At 41.6% G+C, this 22,129-nt stretch overlaps 1 protein-coding gene across 2 annotated transcripts in view; it reads right to left on the bottom strand.

Moving 5' to 3' along the window:
- Positions 1–5,359: 5,359 nt before the first annotated feature.
- Positions 5,360–22,129, bottom strand: part of TMEM168 (transmembrane protein 168) — a 34,545-nt gene continuing 17,775 nt past the window's right edge. For both annotated transcript variants that reach the window (XM_056573890.1, XM_056573891.1), the window contains exons 2-5: positions 12,383–13,626; positions 8,523–8,665; positions 7,570–7,844; positions 5,360–6,546 (exon numbers count right to left, since the gene is read on the bottom strand). In XM_056573890.1, the coding sequence (XP_056429865.1) occupies positions 5,999–6,546; positions 7,570–7,844; positions 8,523–8,665; positions 12,383–13,516 (2,100 nt within the window). In that variant the 5' untranslated portion in view covers positions 13,517–13,626 and the 3' untranslated portion in view covers positions 5,360–5,998. The remainder of the gene's footprint in view (positions 6,547–7,569; positions 7,845–8,522; positions 8,666–12,382; positions 13,627–22,129) is intronic.

Raw genomic sequence — 22,129 nt, 5'->3', positions numbered from 1 at the left:
CATGAGTGACAGGTTAAGACTTAAAATACTGTACAGACATTGAATAAACCTATAGAATTCTTAAAAAGGGGTACTCTGGTGGAAAACTATTTTTTTTTTTTTAAATCAATTGGTGCCACAAAGTTAAACAGTTTTGTAAATTAATTCCATTTAAAAATCGTAATCCTTCCAGTACTCATCAGCTGTTGTATGCTCCACAGGATGTTGTATTTCTCTCTGGAGTTCTTCTCTGTCTGACACCTCTGTCCATATCAGGAACTGACGAGAGCAGGAGAGGTTTGCTATGGGGATTTGCTTGTACTTTGGACAGTTCCTGACATAGACAGAGGTGTCAGCAGAGAGCACTGTGGTCAGGCTAAAAAGAATTCCAGAAATAAAATTTCCTCTGTAGTATACAGAAGTTGATAAGTACTGGAAGGATTAAGATTTTTAAATAGAAGTAATCTTCAAATCTGTTTAATTTCTGGCACAGGTTGATTTGATTTAAAAAAAAAAATATTTCCACCGGAGTATCCCTTTAATAACACATCACAGCTCAGGTTAGAGCATTACTGTCATTTAAAATATCTTTTGAGATGTTGTCCAGACATGTTAGAGACCACTCAAGACCCGATGCAATCGCGAGTAACAGTCACGTGAAGTGTGCAGCATCACACTCTTCACTCCCCGGCTTTCAAATCAAAATAAGACCTTTTGTGGGTTGGATCTGAGAGCTGTCTTCAGAGACCCCTCCCCCTAAACATGCATTTAACAGTACCCTAAAAATACCCTTTCCAGCCCCTGATGAGTTTCTAAAGCAGATTTATAGGTAATAGGCAGGGACATTTAAGTGAAATAAAATAGAAAGAGCAATGCTAACATCTAAAGTGCTGTAGTGTAAGTTTTTTATTTTACTGTTTTTGAAATTTCCCAGCATTCAATACAGCCAGAGATAGTATGTGATAAGTCACATGGTTTTCATGGGGCATGGCTATGCTGCAGTGGGTGGATGGATAGCAGAGTGGAAAGGATTTACTGAAGTAATTCTATTCACCTACCAACCCACAGCAACAAAGCCACGCCCCTGCAGACCATTTGACAGTGTCTCAAAGACAACAGTAAGTCAAAGACATCGGTAAGTTAAAAAACGTGGACTACAGCACATATGGGTGTGGTCCTGTGCAGGAAAACAATAAAAAGCAGTGCACAGCGGTAATAGAAGCATATTAGGCAATCATAATTTGGTAACATGGGCTCAAAGAAAAAAAATTAATCCTGGAATACCTATTTAATTCTATATCTTTGTAATTAATAACTGTGTTCATTATCAACAAACCCTTAGGAGTCTCATTTTCACAAAAAATCATTTGGAGCCAGGTAGCTTATTGTATAGGACAGTTTTAAGGGCAAATTTTGTGGAGGGACCTAGGGGTAATTTCAAAGTGGTAGCCCTGCAATTTACTGCGTGAGGAGGGCATAACAGGGATAGTCTCAAAGATTTCTGATGCATGGCCACCAAAAGGATCGAGTTCAAAATACCCTGGACATCAGCATGTTACCTTTCTCTTAGATGATGGCTGTTTGCAAAGTTATAAAATCATGTTTTCCTTCTAAGCACAAATGTCAGAGTAGAGGTGCTGAGCTGCAGCATGTACGCTTCCTTCCTCCCCCACAAGATTTAAATACAAGGCTTAGTGCTGGAAGCCAAGCGGAAAGGGGTGGGGGAGAAAGTGTGCATGCTGCAGTTTAGCACCATCACTGTGACACTTGCACTTTACAGGAAAACATGATTTTATAACTTTGCAAACAGCCATCAGCTAGGAGAAAAGTATCAGCCATTTATTTGCCCATGTTTGCATGTCGGAGTATATATGTAGAGATAAAGGGGGAGATTTATCAAAACCTGTGTAGAGGAAGAGTGGTGAAGTTGCCCATAGGAACCAATAAGATTGCTTCCATAATTTTTCACTGGCCTCTTTAAAAATGAAAGAAGCGAGCTGATTTGTTGCTATGGGCAACTGCACCACTCTTCCTCTACACAGGTTTTGATAAATCTCCCCATAGAGCTGACAGATTCCCTTTAAGTTTCTTGAGGACACCTGTTCTGTGACATGTTATGGATCTCTAAAAGGTACTATTAGCTTGAAACTTGATTCTTTTTCTATGCGGTGATTTATTCTAAATAAATAATGATTGTGTTCTTGTGTTCTGGCAACAAAAAGTGCAAGTATGTATTCAAACGTCAAAAATACTTAATAGAAAACTTTTCTCATATAAAATGTAAAGTTAACAGTACCATATATCGATTGAATAAAACAACATTGGTAAGGTATTCAAATAACACTTCACCTACAAAAAACTCAAATAACGATAATCTATTTTGTAATTTTGAGTTGTAACCATTTCTTATTTCTGTGAAGCACAGTTAAAAGCAGCCATTGCAGTCTATATAGGGGTTGTCTATATCCCTGTGAGGAGAAACCTATAACATAAGACTTTCATACTGTGCATGCCATTTTATCATTGCATTCCTTGGCAAATTTGCCATTCAATGGTCTAGAAAAAATAGAAGAAACTCTCACAAAAGCTGTTATGCCTGCATTTACTGTTATTTTTGAAAAACATAGAACAAACTGTTTTAGGAAATGACTGACCCTAATTTTAGGTAAAATTGTGCTTACCAGTGATGAGTTAAGCACAATTTTACCTAAAATTAGGATCAGTCACGTCTGTTGTACAGCACCTCTGAACCAGAGTTTTGTACCAGATACTTTAACTACCCATCAGCATCTTGTAGATGCCTGGTAAAGAATCCCTGTCTCATGACAGGGGTACTGTAAAAACATATTTACCTAAAATACAGTGGTATAAAAATTTTATGTAAAACCTTTAAAGGGGTACTCCGGTCGAAAACATTTTTTTAATGAACTGGTGCCAGAAAGTTAAACAGATTTGTAAATTACTTCTATTTAAAAATCTTAATCCTTATAGTACTTTTAGCAGATGTGTGCAGAGGAAATTCTTTTCTTTAATTTCTTTTTTGTCTTGTCCACAATGCTCTCTGCTGACACCTCTGTAGGTTTGCAGCATAGGTTTGCCATGGGGATTTTCTCCTGCTCTGGATAGTTCCTGATAAGGGCATCAGGTGTCAGCAGAGAGCACTGTGGACAAGACAAAAACAAATTAAAAAGAAAAGAATTTCTTCTGTAGCATACAGCTGCTAATAAGTACTGGAAGGGTAAAGAATTTGTAATAGAAGTAATTTAAAAATCTGTTTATCTTTTTGGCACCAGTTGATTAAAAAAAAAATGCTTTCCACCGGAGTACCCCTTTAAGGGTCTATTTACACGTACAGTGTCCTGCGTTTATTTAATGCAAAAGATTTTAAGCTGCTTTCAGCCATTTAGTTTATATTGAAATGTGAAGCTTAAAATCCTACACATCAAATATGCTCAATATGCTGAACGCAGGAATACACCCTTATGTGTATACGCAGCGGGAAATACGCAGCTTATTCTTTGAGTAAACACACAAGCCTTCCCTCGGCAGTCCTATGTGCACAGTGAGGTTTGGAGGCATGCCCGCGTGTCACATTAGCATGCTGGTCCTGTCTCCAAACCTCACTGCAAACACAGGGCTGCTGCGGGGAAGGATTTGAAGCTGCAGATTTTATGCTGCAAATTTTAATGTAAACTAAATGTAAATGTACCTTTAATGGGGTTTCAGGATATTGATAGACTATTTTTAGGTCAATTCTGGCACGCACACTGTGCTAAGGGAATAGACCATCCTCTTTATTGTTTATCAGACAAAATGCTGTATATAATTTAGCAGCTGTGCCTGGTACTGCAACTCAGTCCCATTCAAAAGGAATAGAACTAGGCTGCAATATGAAGCACATAAATATGGACTATACTAAAAGTGAATACACATGATGTGGTGGCTTTGCAGTTGGCCATATGTACTAAATACTTCTGAAATGCTGCTGTTAAACTGCATTTTTGTAGCACTTGCCAGTTTTTGCTTTTTAGTGTGTAATTGCTAAAACTGACAAGTATTAAAAATGCAGATTAACAGCAGCTTTTTATAGATATTTATTACATACGGCCAACTACAACATCAGTGCATCGTGTCTTTAACCTTTAAATGTCATGTTCATTTTTACAACCATTTTAACTGCATTTATTGAAATATATAACTTTCTACTTTGAAAATAGCATGCAGACTACGGACAAGTTGTGTATATAGAGCCTGGGGTACTGCAGTGACATCTTACATCAAACTCTGCCCCCTAGATGTCCCATGCTACAAAAGTACAGGAAGCAAAAAGAAAACTGCAGCCTCAGCCTATACACTGGGATTGTAGATAGTCTGTAATGCTGGCTACAGAAATTAGATTAATGTAAACTGTAGGGTACGTTGGATTTTAACATGCTCAATATTTTTGTTCTCAGGCAGGTAAGGTGCTACTAGAGGTAGCCTATTAAGAATAATGGCACGCTTGGCTTAGCGCTGGGACTGCGAGAGAGAGAGAGATGTTAGCCAACAGCTATCCTAAATGTATGGCCAGCATAAGGTTGCGTATGAGCTTTAGACATACGGGGGGGGGGGGGGGGGTTTACTAAGACTGGTGTCTCAAACGCCGTTCTAAAGTAGTCCCCTGCCACCACACTGGTATGCTGGATTTATTTAGGAGGTGCACATCTCTACATAAATCCATAGACATATCTGATGCTGTACATGTGCCCTCACTGAAATCCACGCCAGCTCTGAGCTGGCATTAACTTCAGATGCAAGTTACGCTTGTTTGAAGGCATAAATTGAAGTCAATTTGGAGTGGTCTGTGAGGACATGCCCCTTTATGTAATGTAACACCCACTTTCAGCAAGTTTCGGTGAGCTTGGCAAAAAGGGTCAAAAAGTCCCAAAAATTTTTGTATACAGCTGGTAGATTTCCGAGGCTCAGGGATAATAAATCCATATATATATATATTTTTTTTTTAAACAAATATAACTTAAACGCACATACGTACATTAAATGATTAAAACATGTAGATAACCTTTAAAGGGGTACTCCGCCCCTAGACATCTTACCCCCTCTCCTGCAGCCCCCGAGACATCAGCTCTCCGGAGCTAGGTTTGCTCCGTGGCTGATGACTCACTATACAGGACCAGCGGTTTGTGATGTCATGGCTCCACCCCTTCATGACGTCACGTCCCACCCCCTTAATGCAAGTCTATGGGAGGGGGCGTGGCTATTGCCATGCCCCATCCCACAGACTTGCATTAAGGGGTGGGACGTGATGTCACGAGGGGGAGGAGCCATGACGTCACAAACCGTCGGTCCCTGTCATCAGCCACGGAGCAAACTTAGGTCCGGATAGCTGATGACTGGGGGGGGAGGGGGGGGGGGGGCTGCAGGAGATATCATAGGGGACATCTTATCCTATATGCTTGGATAGGGGATAAGATGTCTAGGGGTAGAGTACCCCTTTAAGGGCAGAGTAAAACACACAGCAATAACTGTAAAGAACCTGACTGAACAGAGACTAAATAGTTTATCCTTTGGAATAAATATTTTTTTTCTATATACAACAAGTGTATTTTCTGATCTCTGTCAAATGTACAATCTAAGCGGATCACATTCAATAGAAATCGCCTTTAATCTGTGCTTAACGTTACAAGACAGTGATCATAGAACAGTCTCCACAGAATAATTTGGAGCATTTGATGCAAGAGATACCCATAACCATTCATCCAAAACATATGCTGAATACATGTCTGAACACACAGATACAGAATACACACATTTCAGTAACAAAGTTTACCTTGTAAAAAAAAATCTGCATTGAGAAGATGCATGTATCTTTTTAGACAGATGTAACAAAGCAGTGCATTGCTGAAACAGCAAGGTGAAAAAATATCTCTACATGTGTACTTACATATCTAAATATATTTATTTACATATAGATATACTGTATATGTAAATACATTTATAACAATAATACAATAGATGATTCTTAGGATCTGACCAGTTTAAAGCCTTGGCCTGTGTCAAGCACTGCTGGAAGAAACCAATTCATTTTTAATCTCTTTAGACACTTAAAACAAGCTTTACACAGCCAGAAAATATTAAGGGCTCCGCACCAGTTAGCTAGGTGGACAAGTGGGTAAGTAACACCAGGGAAATAAATGACCCAGTGCTTAGTCACATCAGTCCCTGTCGGTAAATGCAGGATGTAGTCACTCCAGTGCTTGGACACGCCATATAGTGCTTTAATAGTGCGTCCCTTCTCAGACCAGCCTATGTTGTGCTCAGGGTTACAGTTGTACTCCACCCAATCTTTAGTAAAATCACCCAGTTGTGGGGGATCAGCCTCTTCAATGTCTACTATTCTTGCCATTTCGGCTCCTTGAATAGCAATATATTGATCACTCACTTTTCGAACCTCCCTCACCCAGGGCTGGGAGAATTCTGTATCCAGCACAATGATAAGACGGGAGAAATAGGTACTGTTCTTTTCCCTCCACCACTCCAAGAGAGTTTCAAAGCGTAATGTCTCACCGCCTGCAAATGTATTACAAAATATGATGCATATTTCAGGTGAGGAAATGCAAGTGAATATAAATAAAAAAGGCAGATTCCTTAGCAGCATTGTTTAGGTGTTTGCTAAATATTGGCTCAGCTACATAGACAGAGATTAGCACTTTACTTTGGACAGTTTCACGCAGTCACATTTTAGGCTACATAATACCGTATGATGAATTTGTTTTGGTTTACTAAAATTAGAGAGGATGAGGGGGGGGGGGGGGGGGGAGTCCAGGTATTATCGGAGCAATAAAAATACTAAAATGAGGAAATATTACCGCCAGTGTGTATTGGTTCTAAGCAAAATGCCTTAAAAAAGCCAACAGAAGAGCACAAGGAGCAAATACAGTTGCAATATCTGGAATACAATTGGGGAAACTCTACAAAGGACATGCAATATAGTATGACATTAAACAGTTGCTGGGTTTTAAATGTACGGAGTACAGCTTAGAATTTGGAATTACAATAAGGGCTAGAGTTTTAGATTATAAATTATTCCTGTGTCAATATTCTAGGTACAATATCGAAGCAACATGAAAAGTTTTACTTTCTGGTTGTGTATTTTTGTGTAAAGGTAGGGTGACAACAAGAAGAAAGATCGGAGCCTTTTACTAGAAGTGAGGGGGTACTGATACAGGAACTTTTCTTAATGTTATCACCACTCTTAACAATGAGAAAACATATGTGCTCCTTTCCAAGAAAGAGTGGTGGGGAAGGCTTTATTTCTATTAAAGTAATGAGAACCCGCGTAGCTAGACGTCTAATCACCCGTCATCTGATCAGGACACATCTGCTGCACAGGGGTTTACTGATTTTTGGGTAGTGGAGATTTTTAGATTATTTACTTCGGGTAATTTGCTAAAGATATGTGAAAGAAGACATGGGCAAAGATGCAAACAGACAAGAAAAATGCTTAGTTTCTTACCATGAGAAAATATGGATATTGGGGTATAGTATGATTCTCAATTGGGTGTAGTACATACCTAGATTCTCCAAACCTACCTGCTAAAGCCCACTCTCCAGTGTTGTGGGAGTGTCCACTATAATATATTATGTAAGTATCATGTCTAGGCCCATCCGCTGTTCTTAACTCCAGAAAAGACTTCAATTTTGTGGCCAAGGTATCAAATGTAAGTCCACTTGTAGAATAGTCACATCCATAGGTCTCTATCATGTGGGAAGCAAAGAACCTCTGAATGGCATTTAGCATTCCAGTTGACCTCAGGTTTAACTCCTGCACATGCTCAGGTGGAAGTAACATGGGCTGCCCATTTGGGCTGATTGAAAGAAAAAACAAAGAAGAACTTTAATAAAAATAAAAAAAACTAAAGATAGAGTTCATTTAAAGAAATACATAAATGATTGAATGACAATGAATTAATCTGAAGTTCATAAAAATAAAAATTCATACTAAAATGTGCTTTGTCTCTTATGAGTATTTCAGCACTGTGACATTTATTACATTGGTGCTTGTACTGCTGTGGTTCTGTATTCAAGTCTGAACCGGGACAACATGTGCATAAATGCTGGATTTTCTCTTGTGTTTTCTTAAGGTATTATAAGGTTCTCCCACACTCCAAAAAACAAACAAACATACTAATAGCTTTACTTGTCTCCTATAAAATGGATGCTAGCATCTGAGCCTAGAATAGAGAAATCAGATTGTGAGCCCCACTGAAGACAAGGACTGATATAAATTGCTACAATATCTGCAGGATATGTCAGTACAGAAAACATTTCAATAAAAATTCTACTCAATCACACAAAAATAATTGGGGATTCACCAACATTGTTGTATAATGAACAAACTTAAATAACAGCTACATTTGTGCAGGACATATTTTGTGCAGCTTGTGACAGAAGGCTGATGCGTTTTGCTTAGTAAATCCCTCCAATGTACACAAAACTACAGTAGGGTTCATTTTCACGCACACAAATCATTGTAGTGAACATACCTGCAAAAATTTGTGGGAATTACAACTGCATAACCAACACAGGTTCCTCCTAAACAGCTGCCAAGTTCATGGAATAATCCATGTGCCATAGATTCAAGGGGTAGTACAATGAGAAACATGCTCATAAAGATCCCATTGGAAGGCTATAAACAGAAGGATAAGTTGTCATAAAATCGGAGAAAAAAAAATATTTTATATTATATATATACATATATATATATATATATACACACATACACATACACACACACACACACACACACACATATATAAAATCACCAATTCTCCACACAGAACAGGCTGCACTCTGGCAGAGATTCTATAGTGGGAACATACTCTAAGGGTAGGGTCCCATGCAAAATCCGCTGCACAGTGGGAAATAGGCTGCGTATTTTCCCATGAGTAGGCACACTGGGCTACCAGTGGCAGCCCTGTGTGTGCAGAGGGGAGGTTCGGGGACGGGGCCAGAGCACCGACGTGACTGTGAGGTGAGGGCCCACCACCAAAGTTACTGCACACAAAGGCTGCCGCCGGATAGCCTTGGGTGTCTGCTCATAGGAGAATACGCAGTGGATTTCCCACAGCACATCGTCAAATATGCTGCGTTTACACTACTTGTGACCCTACCCCTAAGGGGTATTCCAGAGAAATATTTTTACATAATATACATATTTTTTTCCCCTGAACAATTTTAACAGTGAAAATATTTCTCTAGAATACCCTGTTAGAATTAAGGCAATTGTAATGTATTTACATTTTGGAAAGCACCTGTGTTTCCTGTCGCAGGTCATATAACGAGTGAATGTCAATAATCTGCTTAACAGATAGGACATGCTGTAGAAAAATCTTCCACATGGCTGATAGAATTTGTGGCAGAATTTTAGTACTGACTAGGAATGAAGTTTGTTATGCCCAACTTACTTGTACTGTATGAAACTGTACTTGGCTGCATTATTTTGGTGTAAATTCTGGAACTTGTATACTATGGGGGAGATTTATCATTGTGTGGCTGTGTGCAGTAATTCCTCCTGCCTTTTTGCTATGTCTTTGGCTTATTTGCACCACATTTATCAATAAGAAGCACAGAACTTGCTCTAGGATGTCACTTGCCAAGGTAAGGCTGAACTTTTATTGCACCTTTTTCAAAAAGGCGCACATGATAATACTTTTCACTGCAATGTCATTAATGATTCACTGCATTTCACAGTTTTGCAGAAAGTATCTATTTTGAAATTGTGAAAAAAACTACAGTACAGGCCAAAAGTTTGGACACACCTTCTCATTCAGAGTTTTCTTTATTTTCATGACTATGAAAATTGTAGATTCACACTGAAGGCATCAAAACTATGAATTAACACATAACAAAAAAGTGTGAAAATATGTCATATTCTAGGTTCTAGCCACCTTTTGCTTTGATTACTGCTTTGCACACTCTTGGCATTCTCTTGATGAGCTTCAAGAGGTAGTCACCTGAAATGGTCTTCCAACAATCTTGAAGGAGTTCCCAGAGATGCTTAGCACTTGTTGGCCCTTTTGCCTTCACTATGCGGTCCAGCTCACCCCAAACCATCTCGATTGGGTTCAGGTGACTGTGGAGGCCAGGTCATCTGGCACAGCACCCCATCACTCTCCTTCTTGGTCAAATAGCCCTTACACAGCCTGGAGGTGTGTTTGGGGTCATTGTCCTGTTGAAAAATAAAATGATGGTCCAACTAAATACAAACCGGATGGAATAGCATGCCGCTGCAAGATGCTGTGGTAGCCATGCTGGTTCAGTATGCCTTCAATTTTGAATAAATCCCCAACAGTGTCACCAGCAAAGCACCCCCACACCATCACACCTCCTCCTCCACACCAGTACACCTGTGAAGTGAAAACCATTTCAGGTGACTACCTCAAGAGAATGCAAAGAGTGTGCAAAGCAGTAATCAAAGCAAAAGGTGGCTACTTTGAAGAACCTAGAATATGCCATATTTTCAGTTGTTTCACACTTTTTTGTTATGTATATAATTCCACATGTGTCAATTCATAGTTTTAATGCCTTCAATGTGAATCTAGAATTTTCATAGTCATAAAAAGAAAGAAAACTCTGAATGAGAAGGTGTGTCCAAACTTTTGGTCTGTACTGTATCTGTTCAAAAATTTTGCGCCAAATTACTGCCCAAAAAAAAGTTAAGGAAGGCTATGATGAATCTCCCCTTATGTGTGTGTCACCTTATTAGAGGATAAAGTAGAGGTTCACGTGCTTGCCTTTGGGTTTTTTAGCCACACTGATTTCTTATTCCCAACTGAAATAATTGACGCTGCAGATGCACTGCTGGCAGCCACAGAGTGACGGCAGAGCAAGCTCCCTGCTCCCTGTAGCTTTGCGTGTCCGCTTGAAGTGGTGGATTTCCTGACGGCAGTCACAAGCAGACACAAAGCTCTACCTGGCCGAAGCAGGGAGTTCGTTTTGCAGTTGTTCTGTGTCTGCTGAGGAGCAAATCCGTAGCGTTAAATACACTACGGATGTGCTGTGGATGACCCTAATCTATAATAGTGCATTCATTTCCCATGAATCCTCTAGCTTTGCAGAGAGGGGGTGGCGTTTCATCACAGCAGTTCCCCTAATTACATCATCTGGTGATCCATCACCTGGCTAGAGTCCAACTGCTTTAACTGTTGAGGCTCATATGTGCAGTTTTTAGGAGTGCGATTTTTAGAAAATATTGGCATAAGGCAAAATTAGAATTGACTTATCACAATAGAGGCGTATTTTTTATGATTTAAAGTCTTTAAAGGGGTACTCCCGTGCTTAGACATCTTATCCCCTATCCAAAGGATAAGGGATAAGATGCCTGATCGTGGGAGTCCCGCCGCTGGGGACCCCCGTGATCTTGCACGCGGCACCCCGTTTGTGATCAGTCCCCGGAGCGTGTTCGCTCCGGGTCTGATTACCGGCGACCACAGGGCCGACGGCGTGAGACGTCACACCTCCGCCCCCTTGTGACCTCATGCTCCGCCCCTCAATGCAAGCCTACGGGAGGGGGCGTGACAGCTATCACGCCCCCTCCCGTAGGCTTGCATTGAGGGGCGGAGCGTGACGTCACACGGGGGTGGAGGCGCTGTGGTTGCCGGTAATCAGACCCGGAACGAACACGCTCCGGGGACTGATCACAAACGGGGTGCCGCGTGCAAGATCACGGGGGTCCCCAGCGGCGGGACTCTCGCGATCAGGCATCTTATACCCTATCATTTGGAAAAGGGATAAGATGTCTAAGCACCGGACTACCCCTTTAAGCTATGTTCACATGTGGCATTTTATCCTATTTTTGTTTTTTCACAATTTGGTCTTGATTTTCCAAATTCATGGTAAAAATAACACACATTCTTACAGCAAATTGTGTAATTGCATTTTTTGCTGTAATCACAGAAAAATGCAACATGTGAACACAGCCTAAGGAGAGGTGTATAGCTACTATATATGCTAATACTATAACGATAGCAGCAGAAGCAGTATACAGATATGGTAGAGGAGCGGTCTGTGAGCAGCTCTGATGCCATCCTGTAGTTCAAAGGAAGTCAGCTGATTTTCTGTGGATTAGGCTAGTGATCACTTGACCCAGTTACATACGGCACTATTGGACTAGTGATACTGAGTGTGCATGATATGGGGGGGAAAAAACTAAAACCTGGAGTGCTTCCTTAAGACTGGAACAACTAGGTTGTACTCCTATTGATTGGTTACATTTGGTATATCTAAATGAAAACTCTGCAACCACCTTGATAGTTAATACCACATGAATATAACAATTTAAAATAAAATAATAATAATAATAACAAAAAGAATATAAGAGTTTATATATGAATAATGAACCCACCTGCCAAGAAACTGCGCCCAAAATCACTGTTGCAAGTAGGCTGAAGAACACCAAACGCTCTGAGATTAGGCAAAAATGGCGCATTCCCTTGGATGCCATAACTCTGTCTAGACTATTATCTGATCTGTGTGTGTAATATACTTTATGGCAATCATTTAGCTTTGTATGAAAACCCCAAAGAGTTATTAAAAATATAATATGACAAATTAGCCAGAAAATACCAAAGATGACGAAACCTGGAATAACAAAATACCAGACATGTAAGTGACTCAGCTTGAAGGCAGCAAGCACAAAAAATACCACTTCAATCAATCCAACAGAAATGACGGAAAACCTTCGGCAAATTCTGCCCCGGTAAAGATATGGCTTCCATCGTTCAGTGACAGAAAGACCACTGAAGTAGACATCAAGAAGTGGCTCACTTATGATGCAGCAGAAAAAGCATGACAATGCATAAGGATTAACCGGAATTTGCAGTGATGGAAAGAACAATAAGGGGGTAAGGACTGCAAACGCCCCAAGATTTGGAAGGGCCAGAAAGGATTTCATTCGTAAGTCAATAATTATCAAAGCAAATGCAGTGACGAGTAAGATGATGCTGACTGACTTCTGGACCAGCATAATGGTACTGGCTATTGAAAAGCCCACTAATTCCAAAAATTCAGCCGAGGTCATCAGCGTCGGACGATGGCGAACATATCCACAGATTCTCTCCACTAAGGCACACATTGTTCTTATGCTGATGGAAGAAACTAGTAGGTACTTTGTGGCTTCTTCTTTTACGTCATACTTGAACTTTGAGTTGTCAATAAAACAAAGTAGTCCAAGTAGAAATCCAAACCAAAGATTTGAAAGGCTGAGACTGGCAGCTTCCATTGAAAAATAGTAGTAGAGTATACTTGCAATCCCAAGAATGAACAGCCCAAGTATAAAGATTACCAATATCAAGGAATCTGCAGTCTGCTCCCACCTCACATAAAGGCCCATACATATAGCCACCAGCAGGCTTATCTTGGCTAAGTAACCCAGATACCTGACTGAAGAATGCATGTTGACCTCTTTGTTTGCCTCTTCCAGCCGAGTCATTGCTGCATACAAACAGTGACTAACACAGTAACGGAGTGACCTACACATGTATTCAGGTGGTTAGAGTTTTTATCAGGAAGCATGAAGTGTCGAGTTTTCATAGAGAATGTCCAATTTGCGGATTTCCGTAATTAATTTGTATTATTTCATCATGCAGCCTACAAAGAAAAAGAACAGGATATTAGAACTAACCTGGAAACTGCAACCCCCACAGCAATGACCACTTCTCACAATTTCATTCAATTTAGTTACTGTATTCCATATTCCTTAGTTTATTTCAGGCACTACACATCTATATCAACTTGCACATATGTGATACATAAAACATAATAAAAAAGGTAAATTGTCATATATAGGTATAATTTATACCAGGACTAAGGGTAGGTAAGGAATGTGTAATAAAAATTTTACATTTTTTTAATTAAAATGATAAATTCATAAAGCACATAACTTCATAAAATACATATACCATGAGCTCAACAATATGTAACCTAGTACAGCTACCTGGCTGTTTTTAAGGCAGGGCTGTAATCTGTAAATACAGGTTAGCTACAGAGGATACCGCTGTACCATCATTGCTTTAGCAGGATGCCTGTTTAAAACTCTCCAACTTACCCGAGACTAACGTGATCATGATACGGATTCGCCATTCACTTGCAGAGGACTTACGATAAATTTGTATTATAATAGCTTTAGCAATGGGCAAGTCTTAGGCTACGCAGTTGTCAGGACATTTGAACAGATATCCTGCTGCAAGACCAACACCTGAATTACACTTTAATTATTAGGTGCTATAAGGAGATGATCCCCACTAGTGCTGCTTCTAAGAGCCATAAACAGCTTCTCTTGTTCTGAGAATACATTTGCATTAACACATTTACTACACTGGTAGGTCTGGTTCCTCTTTGCATACCAGCTCACACCCTGCATATGATCCCTACCAGCCATAATTCTGGACACTGGGGGCAATGTATCAAAGCCTGTGCAACCAATCAGATCACAGATTTTTGTGATCTGGTAGGTAGCTCAATATCTTGCACTTGTACTGTAATGCAGCACAATAATGCTGGTTAGCACAAGATTGTACTGCTTGTAACAAGGATTCAGCAATGCATTCTGGTGAAACCTGCGGTGCCACAAGGTAAAATGGGAACATCCATCAGAACGGTCTCATACAGAATAGTACAGCTCGAGACCATATTATGTATTAGGGCTGGGCGGTATACCGGTTCATACCGAATACCAACATTTTTGTCCGGAACGATATGAATTTTTCCCCAAACCGCAATACCATTTTGGCTCCTCCCCCTCAGGAATGAATGAATTAATTATCAGCCCAGAGGTGCGCTGTCCCCATATCGGGGAACTAATCATATGTGACCCATGAGCGCTGTTCTGCCGCCCCCCCCCCCCCAATTAATTATCAGCCCAGCGCTGTGCTGTCCCCATCGGGGTAAATACTCACATATCACCCACAAGCGCTGCCGTCCTCGTCCTCCTGTTTGTTGCGGGCCGCCGGCGCTGACACTCTATATTGTACGCTGTATCCCTATGCCCGGGCTGCAAAAGATAAACAAAATAAACTTTAACTCACGTTCCCCGTCGGTCCGGACCTGCTTCTTGGAGACTGGAATGTCGGACAGCCGTCAGCCTATCACCGGCCGCAGCGATGTTTCACCTCGGCAGGTGATAGGCTGAGCCCACTGTCATGTAAGAAGCCGGCTTCTTACATGACAATGGGCTCAGCCTATCACCGGCCGAGGTGGAACATCGCTGCGGCCAGTGATAGGCTGACTGCTCTCCAATGTTCCCCAGGAAGAGCGCAAGGCCGACATAGGAACGTACGTTAAAGTTTATTTTGTTTACCTTTTGCAGCCCGGGCATAGGGATACAGCGTACAATATAGAGTGTCAGTGCCGGCGGCCCGCAACAAACAGGAGGACGAGGAGGGCAGCGCTTGTGGGTGATATGTGAGTATTTACCCCGATGGGGACAGCGCAGCGCTGGGCTAATAATTTGGGGGGAAATACCGTTATATACCGTGGAACCGCCAGAAGTTACAAAAATACTGTGATACACCTATTTGGTCATACCGCCCAGCCCTATTATGTATGGTCCGCAAATAATCTTATAAATATTAAAATGTTTATTGGCAGAAAAGAGGATCCCCAACCTTGCTCTAGTTCCATGACCACACCATCTTCAGTACTATGACCTAGTTTGGAGAAGTGATGACTAATAATACACTTTCTTTCTGATAATGTGTAATGATGATTCAGTACAGAACAACCTCATTAATACCACTTCACTGCTTGTCTCTTCAACGAGGAAAACACATTAAAAGAAAACATCTTTTCATAAATACTGCCTAAAGCTTTTGTGGCATCTCAGCCACCCATCTTCTATACGCCAACGCCTGCCAACAATCTACAAACGCAATCACTGCATATTAGCAGGTCATTAGACGGCTGGGAATATATCTTTCATTCCTTTCCTTTAGGAAATACCTTCCAATTTCTCTCCCTTTAACCCCTTAAGGACCAGGCCATTTTACACCTTAACCCCTTAAGGACGCAGCCCTTTTTCCCCTTAAGGACTGAGCCCTTTTTCGCAATTATGACCACCGTCACTTTACGAATTAATAACGCGAAAACGCTTTTACCGAATATTCTGATTCTGAGATTTTTTCCGTGACATATTCTACTTTATTTTGGTGGTAAATTTTCAGCGTTAATTGCATCTTTTTTGGTGAAAAATCCCAAAATTTCATGAAAATGTTGCATTTTTCTAACTTTGAAGCTCTCTAATTGTAAGGAAAATGGATATTCCAAATAAATTTAATTTTTCTTCACAAATACAATATGTCCACTTTATGTTGGCATCATAAAATGGACATACTTTTGCTTTTTGAAAAAATTAGAGGGCTCAAAATAAAGCAGCAATTTTCAAAAATGTCATGAAAAGTGCTAAATCTGAAGGGACAGATGTTACAGAACTACAACTCCCAGCATGCCTGGGCAGTCGAGGCATGCTGAGAGTTGTAGTTTGGCAACATCTGGAGGGCTACTGTTTGGGCACCACTGTAACAGTGGTCTCCAAACTGTGACCCTCCAGATGTTGCAAAACTACAACTCCCAGCATGCAGTTTGGCCCCCCTAGTGGTTGCCACAGTAAAGATCGATTTACTTTCACTTTCAATTCCCCCCCCCCCCCCCCCACTGTCGATTCCCTACCTGAGCAAAGATCCAGCAGGCTCCAGCGAAGATCCCAGGTCCCCAGGCATCTTCTTCCCAGAGCCCCTCGATATCCAGGGGCGGGCAGAACGGGGGGTTACCATGGCAACCCCCTGTCCTGCGCTGCCATTGGTCAGAACTCTGTTCTGAGTAATGCCAGGGGATAGGAGGAGATCGCAGCTTTGCGACCTCATTCCTATCCTTTAGGCTGATCGGGGCTGTTGCTGACAACTCCGATCAGCCCTATTTTCCGGGTGATCGGGTCACCAGAGACCCGATCAGTCCGGAATTAGAGAAAATCGCATGTCTGAATTGACACGCGATTTTCTCCGATCGCCAACATGGGGGGTCTCAGGACCCCCAGGGAGATGTGCCAGGGTGCCTTCTGAATGATTTCAGCAGGCATCCGGCTCCGGTCCCCAACCGGCTAGCGGTGGGGACCGGATTTCCCACGGGCGTATGGATACACCCTCGGTCCTTAAGGACTTGGAATGCAGGGCGTATCCATACGCCCTGTGTCCTGAAGAGGTTAAGGACCAGAGCGTTTTTTGCACATCTGACCACTGTCACTTTAAAAATTAATAACTCTGGAATGCTTTTAGTTATCATTCTGATTCCAAAATAGTTTTTTTCGTGACATATTCTACTTTAACATACTGGTAAATTGTGTGGTAACTTGCATCCTTTCTTGGTGAAAAATTTGCATTTTTCTATCTTTGAAGCTCTCTGCTTGTAAGGAAAATGGATATTCAAAATAATTTTTTTTGGATTCACATTTCCAATATGTCTACTTTATGTTTGAATCATAAAATTGATGTGTTTTTACTTTTGGAAGACATCAGAGTGCTTCAAAGTTCAGCAGCAATTTTCCAATTTTTCACAAAATTTTCAAACTCACTATTTTTCATGGACCAGTTCAGGTTTGAAGTGGATTTGAAGGGTCTTCATATTCGAAATACCCCACAAATGACCGCATTATAAAAACTGCACCCCCCCAAAAGTATTAAAAATGACATTTAGTAAGTGTTTTAACCCTTTAGGTGTTTCACAGGAATAGCAGCAAAGTGAAGGAGAAAATTCACAATCTTCATTTTTTACACTCGCATGTTCTTATAAACCCAATTTTTGAATTTTTATAAGGGGTACAAGGAGAAAATGTATACTTATATTTGTAGCCCAATTTCTCTCGAGTAAAGACATACCTCATATGTCTATGTAAATTGTTCAGCGGGCGCAGTAGAGGGCTCAGAAGTGAAGGAGCCTTAATACCCCACAGGGGTTTCACGACTTTTGCATATGTAAAAAAAAATATATTTTTTTTTCACTAAAATGTGTGTTTCCCCCCAAATTTCACATTTTTGCAAGGGTTAATAGCAGAAAATACCCCCCAAAATTTGTAATCCCATCTCTTCTGAGTATGGAGGTACCCCATAAGTTAACCTGAAGTGCACTACGGGTGAACTACAAAGCTCAGAAGAGGAGGAGCACCATTGAGCTTTCGGAAAGAGAATTCGTTTGGAATGGTAGTCAGGGGCCATGTGCATTTACAAAGCCCCCCGTGGTGCCAGAACAGTGGACCCCCCCCCACATGTGACCCTATTTTGGAAACTACACCCCTCACAGAATTTAATAAGTGGTGCAGTGAGCATTTACACCCAACTGGCGTTTGACAGATCTTTGGAACAGTGGGCTGTGCAAATGGAAAATTAAATTTTTCATTTTCAAGGATCACTGTTCCAAAAATCTGTCAGACACCTGTGAGGCGTAAATGCTCACTGTACCCCTTATTACATGAGGGGTGTAGTTTCCAAAATGGGGTCACATGTGGGGGGTCCATTGTTCTGGTACCATGGGGGCTTTTGTAAATACAAGTGGCCTTCAATTCCGGACAAATTTTCTCTTCAAAATCCCAATGGCGCTCCTTCTCTTTTGAGCATTGTAGTGCAACCATAAAGCACTTTACATCCACATATAGGGTATGTTTTTACTCAGCAGAAATGGGGTTACAAATTTTGGGGGGCTTTTTTTATTTGCCCTTGTGAAAATGAAATATTTAGGGTGACAATTTTTTTTCTTCATTTTCCCATCCAACTTTAATGAAAATTTGTCAAACACCTGTGGGGTGTTCAGGCTCACTATACCCCTTGTTACGTTCCGTGAGGGGTGTAGTTTCCAAAATGGGGTACAAAGTGGTTATTTATTTTTTGGGGGTTTATGTCAGAACCGCTGTAAAATCAGCCACCCCTGTGCAAATCACCAATTTAGGCCTCAAATGTACATGGTGCGCTCTCAGTCCTGAGCCTTATTGTGCGTCCGCAGAACATTTTACGCCCACATATCAGGTATCTCCGTACTCAGGAGAAATTGCGTTACAAATTTTGGGGGTCTTTTTTTCCTTTTACCTCTTGTGAAAATAAAAAGTAAAGGACAACACCAGCATGTTATGTAGAAAAAAAAATTTTTTTTTACACTAACAGGCTGGTGTAGACCCCAACTTTTCTTTTTCATAAGGGGTAAAAGGAAAAAAAGCCCCCAAAATTAGTAGTGCAATTTCTCCCGAGTATGGAGATACCCCATATGTGGCACTAAACTGTTTCCTTGAAATACGACAGGGCTCTGAAGTGAGAGCGCGCCATGCGCATTTGAGGACTAAATTAGGGATTGCAGAGGGGTGGACAAAGGGGTATTCTACGCCAGTGATTCCCAAACAGGGTGCCTCCAGCTGTTGCTAAACTCCCAGCATGCCTGGACAGTCAGTGGCTGTCCGGAAATGCTGTGAGTTGTTGTTTTGCAACAGTTGGAGGCTCTGTTTTGGAAACACTGCCGTACAATACGTATTTTTATTTTTATTGGGGGGACAGTGTAAGGGGGTGTATATGAAGTGTTTTACCCTTTATTATGTGTTAGTGTAGTGTAGTTTTTTAAGGGTACGTTCACAATGGCAGAGGTTTACAGTGAATTTACCGCTAGGAGTTTGCGCTGCGGCGAAAAATTTGCCGCAGCTCATACTTGAAGTAGTAAACTTACTGTAAACCCGCCAGTATGAATGTACCCTGTACGTTCACATGGGGGGCAAACCTCCAGCTGTTTCAAAACTACAACTCCCAGCATGTACTGACAGACCGTACATGCTGGGAGTTGTACTTTTGCAACAGCTGGAGGCACACTGGTTGGAAAACCTTCAGTTAGGTTCTGTTACCTAACTCAGTATTTTCCAACCAGCGTGCCTCCAGCTGTTGCAAAACTTCAACTCCCAGCATGTACTGATCGCCGAAAGGCATGCTGGGAGATGTAGTTATGCAACAGCTGGAGGTACACAACTACAACTCCCAGCGTGCAGAGACAGCTGTTTGCTGTTTAGGCATGCTGGGAGTTGCAGTTTTGCAACATCTGGAGAGCTATAGTTTAGAGACCACTGCACAGTGGTCTCCAAACTGTGGACCTCCAGATGTTGCAAAATTACAACTCCCAGCATGCCCAGACAGCAAACTGCTGTGTGGGCATGCTATCAGTTGTAGTTTTGCAAGATCTGGAGGTGCACAGTATAGCGATCACTGTGCAGTGGTCTCAAACTGTAGACCTACAGCTGTTGCAAAACTGCAACTCCCAGCATGCCTAAATCGCTCTCTGGGCATGCTGGGAGTAGTAGTTTTGCAACATCTGGAGGGTTACAGTTTAGAGACCACTATAGTGGATATATCCTGGATATGGCTAAAAACAGTGATGTCATTTCTCAGGAAGAATATGACTTTATGCTACCTAGGACCCCCACTACCCCCACGTTCTATGCCCTCCCCAAAATACACAAAGGGGTGACTCCCCTAAAAGGCCGACCCATAGTGGCAGGAATTGGGGGCCTGGGACAGAACGTGGGGATCTATCTTGATAAAGTACTAAGACAATTTGTGACTTCTCTACCCTCCTATACCAGGGATACACTAGACCTACTAAGCAAACTTGAAGATCTTACTGTGGACGAGGGTGTCTTATTAGTCTCGATTGATGTCGAGGCGTTATATTCTTCGATAACCCACGTAGTGGGGCTGCAAGCGGTCTGCCATTTTCTCTCCTCCCGTGGCCTCCAACATCAGGCACATAATCGATTTGTCCTGGATCTCCTTTTATATACACTCACCCACAATTATTTTCTGTTTAAGGGACGCTACTTCCACCAGCTTAGGGGCACCGCGATGGGGAGCCCCTGTGCCCCATCGTATGCAAATTTGACCCTAGGCTGGTGGGAGGAAACTATAGCGTTTGTGGGAGAGCAAGAGGACCTGTCTAACCGGGCCATTTGTTAATTGTCTGAACCGTAATCAAATCGGTTTGACCTTTACGTTTGAGATCCAGGATAAACAACTTGCCTTTTTGGACGTCATGGTTAAAAAGAATACACAGGGCAGTCTGGACACCACGGTCTATAGAAAGTCCACAGCCACGAACAGCCTCATGAGATGGGAAAGCTGCCACCCGGTGCCCCTTAAAAGGGGCATACCGCGGGGGCAGTATCTCCGTCTCAGGAGGAACTGTTCAGATAGGGAGGAGTTTGTACAACAGTCTAAAGATCTAAGAAATCGCTTCATCCAACGTGGCTACCCCGACCATATACTACGTAAGGCCTACAAATTTGCCCTGACTCAGGACAGAACATCACTCCTGACACCAAAACCCAAAAGGGAGGAGAGTAAATATACACGAATAATAGGGACATTCGACAATATGTCCCAGGAGGTGAAGAATATCATCCATCGGCACTGGGACATATTGAGAATGGACCCAGATTTGAGAGAAGTGATAGGCCCGAGACCTTTAATCACATATCGTAAAGGACCAAGTGTGGGAGACAAACTCGTCCAGAGTCATCTTCAAATTGATACTCCCAAAACGTGGTTGGGGGTAGGGAGCACAAAGGGCTGTTTTCAGTGCGGGCACTGTCGTGCCTGTTCTCATATATCCAAAACAAAAGTTTTTGAGGATACAGAATCAGGTAATAGAATCTACATCAAGCACTTCATCAATTGTAGCTCTAGAGGGGTCATTTACTTAGCTGTGTGCCAATGTGGCAAGAGATACGTTGGCAAAACGATACGTGAGTTTCGTCGAAGAATACTGGAGCACGTAGGGGATGTCCGGAATGTCAGAAATACCCCAGTCGCAGTGCATATAAACACCATGCACAATAGTGATATATCTTATATAAAATTCATTGGTATTGATTTGGTTAAGCCACTTCAAAGGGGCGGAGATTGGGACAGATCTATTTTGCAACGAGAATGTAGATGGATCTACAAATTACAAACCATGGCCCCAAAGGGACTTAATGAACAATTATCGTTTTCTTGTTTCATCTAGAGGTATTGGGAAGAGATCCACGGACAGGACCTACCTGAGGGTGGCCTACTTGAGGTAGCCAGGGGAAATCCCAGTG

This window comes from Hyla sarda, chromosome 4 (genome assembly GCF_029499605.1).
Source record: "Hyla sarda isolate aHylSar1 chromosome 4, aHylSar1.hap1, whole genome shotgun sequence".
In the NCBI taxonomy this organism is placed as follows: Eukaryota; Metazoa; Chordata; class Amphibia; order Anura; family Hylidae; genus Hyla; species Hyla sarda.
This window is presented reverse-complemented; position numbering and strand designations above follow the sequence as displayed.